At 30.1% G+C, this 9,059-nt stretch overlaps 1 protein-coding gene across 1 annotated transcript; it reads right to left on the reverse strand.

The window, feature by feature from the left end:
* Positions 1-3,366: 3,366 nt before the first annotated feature.
* LOC143242307 (vesicle transport protein USE1-like) lies at positions 3,367-8,193 on the reverse strand. The gene is made up of 5 exons (XM_076485669.1): positions 7,992-8,193; positions 5,864-5,916; positions 4,776-4,854; positions 4,097-4,303; positions 3,367-3,375 (listed from the first exon to the last, which is right to left on the reverse strand). Exons 1-5 carry the CDS (start codon positions 8,091-8,093, stop codon positions 3,367-3,369), a joined length of 450 nt encoding a protein of 149 aa, XP_076341784.1. The 5' UTR covers positions 8,094-8,193.
* Between the last annotated feature and the right edge of the window lie 866 nt (positions 8,194-9,059).

A 9,059-nucleotide genomic window follows, 5' to 3' on the forward strand; every position in this document is an offset into this window, starting at 1 on the left:
TGACATATTCAACATACCAACAATCAGTACCATTATACAACTCAGCTGGTGTTATAAGTAAGCTGGTGTTATACAATACTCAACAGTTCAGCCAGAGTTATACAACTCAATGACATACTCAACTGGTGGTATACCAACAGCTGGTGTTATCACCATTAACAACTCAGTAATGTTATACGGTACTCAGCTACAGTTACAACAATGACATATTCAACATACCAACAATCACCATTAACAAAGTAATTTATACAATAAACAGTTATAACAATGACATATTCAACATACCAACAATCACCATTAACAAAGTAATTTATACAATAAACAGTGATAACAATGACATATTCAACATACCAACAATCACCATTAACAAAGTAACTATATACAATAAACAGTTACAACAATGACATATTCAACATACCAACAATCACCATTAACAAAGTAATTTATACAATAAACAGTTACAACAATGACATATTCAACATACCAACAATCACCATTAACAAAGTAATTTATACAATAAACAGTTACAACAATGACATATTCAACATACCAACAATCACCATTAACAAAGTAATTTATACAATAAACAGTGACAACAATGACATATTCAACATACCAACAATCACCATTAACAAAGTAATTTATACAATAAACAGTGATAACAATGACATATTCAACATACCAACAATCACCATTAACAAAGTAACTTATACAATAAACAGTTACAACAATGACATATTCAACATACCAACAATCACCATTAACAAAGTAATTTATACAATAAACAGTGACAACAATGACATATTCAACATACCAACAATCACCATTAACAAAGTAATTTATACAATAAACAGTTACAACAATGACATATTCAACATACCAACAATCACCATTAACAAAGTAATTTATACAATAAACAGTGACAACAATGACATATTCAACATACCAACAATCACCATTAACAAAGTAATTTATACAATAAACAGTTACAACAATGACATATTCAACATACCAACAATCACCATTAACAAAGTAATTTATACAATAAACAGTTACAACAATGACATATTCAACATACCAACAATCACCATTAACAAAGTAATTTATACAATAAACAGTGATAACAATGACATATTCAACATACCAACAATCACCATTAACAAAGTAACTTATACAATAAACAGTTACAACAATGACATATTCAACATACCAACAATCACCATTAACAAAGTAATTTATACAATAAACAGTGACAACAATGACATATTCAACATACCAACAATCACCATTAACAAAGTAACTTATACAATAAACAGTTACAACAATGACATATTCAACATACCAACAATCACCATTAACAAAGTAGTAATTTATACAATAAACAGTTACAACAATGACATATTCAACATACCAACAATCACCATTAACAAAGTAATTTATACAATAAACAGTGATAACAATGACATATTCAACATACCAACAATCACCATTAACAAAGTAACTTATACAATAAACAGTTACAACAATGACATATTCAACATACCAACAATCACCATTAACAAAGTAATTTATACAATAAACAGTGACAACAATGACATATTCAACATACCAACAATCACCATTAACAAAGTAACTTATACAATAAACAGTTACAACAATGACATATTCAACATACCAACAATCACCATTAACAAAGTAATTTATACAATAAACAGTTACAACAATAACATATTCAACATACCAACAATCACCATTAACAAAGTAATTTATACAATAAACAGTTACAACAATGACATATTCAACATACCAACAATCACCATTAACAAAGTAATTTATACAATAAACAGTTACAACAATGACATATTCAACATACCAACAATCACCATTAACAAAGTAATTTATACAATAAACAGTGACAACAATGACATATTCAACATACCAACAATCACCATTAACAAAGTAATTTATACAATAAACAGTTACAACAATGACATATTCAACATACCAACAATCACCATTAACAAAGTAATTTATACAATAAACAGTTACAACAATAACATATTCAACATACCAACAATCACCATTAACAAAGTAATTTATACAATAAACAGTGACAACAATAACATATTCAACATACCAACAATCACCATTAACAAAGTAATTTATACAATAAACAGTTACAACAATGACATATTCAACATACCAACAATCACCATTAACAAAGTAATTTATACAATAAACAGTGATAACAATGACATATTCAACATACCAACAATCACCATTAACAAAGTAATTTATACAATAAACAGTGATAACAATGACATATTCAACATACCAACAATCACCATTAACAAAGTAATTTATACAATAAACAGTTACAACAATGACATATTCAACATACCAACAATCACCATTAACAAAGTAATTTATACAATAAACAGTGATAACAATGACATATTCAACATACCAACAATCACCATTAACAAAGTAACTTATACAATAAACAGTTACAACAATGACATATTCAACATACCAACAATCACCATTAACAAAGTAATTTATACAATAAACAGTGACAACAATAACATATTCAACATACCAACAATCACCATTAACAAAGTAACTTATACAATAAACAGTGACAACAATAACATATTCAACATACCAACAATCACCATTAACAAAGTAACTTATACAATAAACAGTTACAACAATGACATATTCAACATACCAACAATCACCATTAACAAAGTAACTTATACAATAAACAGTTACAACAATGACATATTCAACATACCAACAATCACCATTAACAAAGTAATTTATACAATAAACAGTGACAACAATAACATATTCAACATACCAACAATCACCATTAACAAAGTAACTTATACAATAAACAGTTACAACAATGACATATTCAACATACCAACAATCACCATTAACAAAGTAATTTATACAATAAACAGTTACAACAATGACATATTCAACATACCAACAATCACCATTAACAAAGTAATTTATACAATAAACAGTGATAACAATGACATATTCAACATACCAACAATCACCATTAACAAAGTAACTTATACAATAAACAGTGATAACAATGACATATTCAACATACCAACAATCACCATTAACAAAGTAATTTATACAATAAACAGTGATAACAATGACATATTCAACATACCAACATTCACCATTAACAAAGTTTTATTTTAAGCTGTCAATTTTGCCATCTTATTGTAAAAGATTACAAATGTTTTGACAATAATATTTATATAACAAAATATGTACAAGAAACACGTGTATGCGTGTGTAGTCACCTAAAGAAAATTAAACTTATTTAGTGTTAGCAGTCGACTATGATTCCTTTAAGAATAATTAAACTACTTATCATATGACTTACCATGGTTCTGGTATATCATATGACTTACCAAGGTTATGGTATGATATATCTTTTCTATTATACAAGAAGACCTGTATAATTTTTTGCATTACATCTCTTCAGCCAGTGTTATACAGTACTCAGCTGGTGTTATACAGTACTCAGCTGTTATACAGTACTCAGCTGGTGTTATACAGTACTCAGCTGGTGTTATACAGCACTCAGCTGGTGTTATACAGTACTCAGCTGGTGTTATACAGTACAGCTAGTTATACAGTACTCAGCTAGTGTTATACAGTACTCAGCTGGTGTTATACAGTACTCAGCTGGTGTTATACAGTACTCAGCTGGTGTTATACAGTACTCAGCTGGTGTTATACAGTACTCAGCTGGTGTTATACAGTACTCAGCTGGTGTTATACAGTACTCAGCTAGAGTACAGTACTCAGCTTATACAGTACTCAGCTAGTGTTATACAGCACTCAGCTAGTGTTATACAGTACTCAGCACTCAGCTCAGAGTTATACAGCACTCAGCTAGTGTTATACAGTACTCAGCTAGAGTTATACAGTACTCAGCTAGTGTTATACAGTACTCAGCTAGTGTTATACAGTACTCAGCTAGTGTTATACAGTACTCAGCTGGTGTTATACAGTACTCAGCTAGTGTTATACAGTACTCAGCTAGTGTTATACAATACTTTACCCCATGAAACCAAAACAACTGTGAACTTCTCAACTCACCGACAGATAAAGCATCTGCATCTTTACTGCCAAAAAGTTCTTTTCTCATCTCCTGGGTATAAAGCGACTGATTCTGAAGATGAATTACTTTGGTTTGAGAATACTTCGGTGACGATGAAAATCCAGATGATAACAGTTGGTTTGCCATCACTTTTTCAACTGCTGAAGGCTAGAAACATGAAACAAACCAATAACACACTGACTTCAATCCCACCTACATACAACTGGGTGAAAGATTAAACGGATATATAATTCACAAAAAAATGCAAGTCCGTAAAATTATTTTCATTACAGTATATTTATTTCAAGTTTTTTATTTCATATAAAAGTATTAAGTGGACTTAACAGTGTCTACAAAAGAGATTATTTTTCATGAATTATTTTCTTTAGAGATATCATAATTTTCATTAAATGAACAAAATAAGAAGATTATTGATTCTGTAATACAGATAAAAACTCCATTCAGTAACACAAATATAAAAAAAACATTCAAACAAACAAATATTTTCTGGCCTTTTGCAAAGGTTTACACAAACCTCAACCTGACCTAAATAACTAGTAATAATGAAAACTTGTCCATAAAAGATTGTATTTTTGTCATTACAGAAGAGAGATTCGACACACAATATAATAGTCCTTACAAGTTTGTCTGCATTAATAACTCCTTTAAGAAATTCAACTTTCTTCGTATACTCGGCTAACGACTCTTTACTGGGCTGACTGAAAGAGACAGAAACAAATCACAAGTTATTCTCAAATTTCACAAAACAGTTTTTACAAACTGAAAGATAAAACCTGTCAAATGTGCTCCTCACTTGATAAGAAAGATTTTAAAATTATATTTACAATAATAAGCCATTTACATTAAAATATGTGTATTTTTTTTTATGTACAAACAGAATAACAAACTACTGTTTCAAAAATGTTCATTTTGACCTGATACATTCTGTTCCACCATAATTTCCTTAAATTTGTGATTTTGTATCTTTAAATGTGCTAACACTGAGGACATTATATTAAAGCCATGTGGCATTATGGGATATGCTCTGAGGCTTACATGTAACAAAAGTAAATGACAACGGTGGTGTAGTCTTCTTGCATAGGATGCCAGTCATTCTTTCAAGGTTCACCTGCTGGTACCAATTATGTGGCTGGACAGACTAAAGCAGTTAAGTGATTTGCTTAAGGACACGAGAGGCATGCACAAGGACTAACTTACAGACTTTACTCATAATAGTTCCCTTGACAGAAAAAGTATTCTACCGATTCTATCAGCAATCCACTTGATGACCATTGAAATGGAGGTGTTGGGGTGGGTCATGTACCCAAAGTTCATTCCTCCAACTGATGAAAAAAATAACATAATAAATTTTTAAAAATTTTATGACTCTTTGACATCACTAAGAAGAGTGAAAAACAAAACTCTGCTGGTCCCCCTGAGGGGAGAGAATTTGGAGATGGGTCTACACCACCTCAACCTGAAGCATCCTACCACGGATCGCCTGTAAGTAAAGACATGTATCATCCAAACAACTCCAACAAGAAAGCCTCTTTTTAAAACCATGCAAAACTGAACTTTGCAAATACTCTTTAAAATTAACTTGCATGATGAATTCTATTATTTTGATAGCAAAACAAAAATTAATTAATCTATAATTATACTTGTTCTGGGAAAGCAATATGTACATTACAGAGGTTCTGCACAATGTAAAGAAACATGTTTCCTTACCAAGTATTCAGTTTCTTCAATTCGATCAGCTTTTCTTCTAATGCTTTTACATACTGAAAAATAATTAATATTAGGGTAAACTCAATATAAACAAACATTAAAGAACCTTAGAGCCATTTTTCTCTCTGTATTATTATCTTAACTTATCTCCAAAATATTAAGTTAAAGTACAACACATTCAAAAGAAAGCTTACGGATAATTCCTGAAGGAGTGATTTAAACAGAATTTTACAGTCTAATAGTACAAGACAATTAAAAAGAAAATGTTACATTAAACAAAAATAACTTTTGAACATTTTATAAGAAGTCCATGTAACAAGTTTAGTGTAAAGAAGAGAGATTGACATTTCTGGCTTGAGCTCAAATTAGCACATTAACAACACCTTTAGAAGATAGCACTGGGTATAACTTTATGTTCAACAGTCAGTTGCAAACTCTCTTTGTTAACCTGAAGATGACCTTCGAAGGTCAAATTGTTGTTCTCTAACTTATTTTAATAAAAGTTTTAACATCCATATCAGTTGTCTTGAGATACAGGACCAGTTACAATAGGTCTCCAGTTGTCACTGCATGTTTACCAAACCTCTCTCCTCATGGTTATAAAATATTTTGAACGTTCACCATTTTGACAGAATAATATTCAAACTGACTTGATTTACACAGATATTAATTCTTTAATGGTAAGTGGAAAGTTTAATAGATTAAAGGTAGACAGACCATTGTGTGCAGGCAAAGGTTACCACACAATTTTAAGGAAAATCAAAGAGCAGATATGCGAGCCACTCTCTTTCATATGTTTGTAGATCAGTGACGAGTGGAAAAGTACACAAAGAATGAACAGCTACTAATGTTAGTGTTACTGTTGTATTTGTATCAGAAACAAATACAGAAAAGTTTACAGAAGAGATTTTTATGAAATCATATAATTAAGTACAATATTCTAAATGAAAGCCAGCATGGATTCAACAAAGGTAAGTCATGCCTTAGTAATCTGTTTTCTTTTTCAGAAGGGTAATAGTTACTAATTGGACAAATAAAGGCACGGGTGTAGGTTCAGTGTACTTGTATTTCTGGTAAGATGCCTTACATATATCACAGTGGTAGGAGTTGGAAAGAAAAGACCAGTTTCAATGAATCCTGTTAGTTGGATGGAAAGAAATGTGGTTTTTAATAAAGACTTGTTCAACTGGACCCTTGTTACTAGGATTAGTAGATTGTTTGAGGGTCAGTACATGGGTCTTTTTATTTATTTATTTACACAAGTAACATTAATAAGAATACAATTATAAAATTGATAAAGTTTCTGATGACTGTGTAGTATGAAGATATTATAGAATTATTTTAATCAACTGGTTAGCTGGGCAAATTATTTAATTAATAATGTAATAGTACAAAATGGTAATTATGTATGGTTTGCACCTGAATACCAGATATATGTATGTATGTGTATTATTATGACATAGCAAAGATTCATATAACATTTGCACTATTAAACTGAATCTTCATCTATGATAATAGTGATACAATAAATTCAGTGAATATTCATTTAAAAACCATTGTGACAAAAGACTTGTAATAATTCAAATGTACATAGTTGTTATAAAAGTGATTTCATGTGTGTGTGTGTCTGTGTTTTCTTATAGCAAATCCACATCAGGCTATCTGTTATGTCCACTGAGAGGAACAGAATCTCTGATTTTAAGAGTTGTAAATCCAAAGACTATTAGATAGCTATAGGAAATTACTTAAAAATTAATCATTAGGTAAATATTTTTTACAGCTTATATGCATTGCAAAGATCAATTCAGAAAGTTTATTTCGTTTAGAAACAGGTCCAAAGAGAAAGAAAGTTTATAAACAGGTATAAAAAGGAATTAAACATTACATGGTCGAATAAATGAAGTCCTTCCTTAACAATAACTTAGGATCATTACTGAGAAGAAAAATCTAAAGAACCTACCTGCTAGACTCTGTATGGTAAATTAATCCATCAAAGTAGTATTACGAAAATATCTAGTATTATTTATAACTATAATACTCCATAGCTATACGAATCACTTGAGATAGTTAAGTCGTTAATAGACATGTACGATATAAGACTTTAACTTTTAAAACAGTATTTCCAAACCTTTTCCAACCTCCAGTCATTTTGTTTGCGTTGACCAGCAAGCTCTTCACATCGTGAAAGTAACCTACAAAAATTTATTTCAAGTCTTGATTTTGGTATCATAATTTATTAAAATACATATATTGTAAAGTTATTCGAAATTTAGTCATTACACTGTAAAAGCTCGGCGAATTTATTTACGTTCATACTTTATGCTTTTAGGTTTAGTCTATAGAGGGCCAACACAAACTAAAAAAAAATCATAATAAAATTAAAATACAATATAATATATTTTCTGATACATAATAGATTAATGAGCATTTGATTGACTTTATCAGTTTAGAACATTTATACTGATTCAACCAGTAATTTTGAAAAAAATACAATGGCGCCTTAACTGGTTTTTTTTCTTCTTTTTTGTTGTTGGATTTTGCGCAAAACTACTAAAGGGCTATTTACCTGCGCTAGACGTACTTAATTTTAAAGTAATAGATTCCAAAGGGAAGATAGTTAGTTAATAGTATCAATCATCAATTCTTGAGCTTTTGTGACTTATTAATAGCAATTGTTCGTCACTTCTATTTATATTTTTTATAAGTGCAGCCCAGACCCTAAAGTGCGGAATGCGATGTTTTATTTATTAATTTTTTTACAGGAAATGAATAACAGAACCTTATTTCTTCAGTTTTTTGGCTCTAATTATTTTTCACAACGAATTTCTTACACAACATTGAAGATAAATCTTAAAGATAAAAAAGGTTTTTAGAGTATTACTCTAATACAATGAATAACAAAGTAAACACATCCCTCATTACATATTATTTTTATTGCGAATCCAAAACTTTATTTAGCATTGAAGTTTACCTCAGGACCTACAATAAGACTGGTATACTTTAACAAATATTCCTTTTTTAACGCTAATACCTTTGTGCGGTTTGTTTTTTGAATTTCGCGCAAAGCTACACGAGGAATATCTGTGATAGCCGTCCCAAATTTAACAGTGTCAGACTTGAAGGAAGACAGCTAGTCATCACCAACCACCGCCAATTCTTGGGATACTCTTTTATCAACAAATAGTGTGATTGACCA

The sequence above is a fragment of the Tachypleus tridentatus genome, unplaced genomic scaffold (assembly GCF_004210375.1).
Source record: "Tachypleus tridentatus isolate NWPU-2018 unplaced genomic scaffold, ASM421037v1 Hic_cluster_2, whole genome shotgun sequence".
NCBI classification, from domain to species: domain Eukaryota; kingdom Metazoa; phylum Arthropoda; class Merostomata; order Xiphosura; family Limulidae; genus Tachypleus; species Tachypleus tridentatus.

Bases quoted from the DNA above. Each gene is read 5' to 3' on its own strand.
- LOC143242307 (XM_076485669.1), bottom strand. From the start codon at position 8,093: ATGATACCAAAATCAAGACTTGAAATAAATTTTTGTAGGTTACTTTCA. The intron at 4,855-5,863 runs GTAAGGAAACAT...TGTCTCTTTCAG, and splicing joins TTGAAGAAACTGAATACTTG to TCAGCCCAGTAAAGAGTCGT. The intron at 4,304-4,775 runs GTAAGGACTATT...TCATGTTTCTAG, and splicing joins TTATTAATGCAGACAAACTT to CCTTCAGCAGTTGAAAAAGT.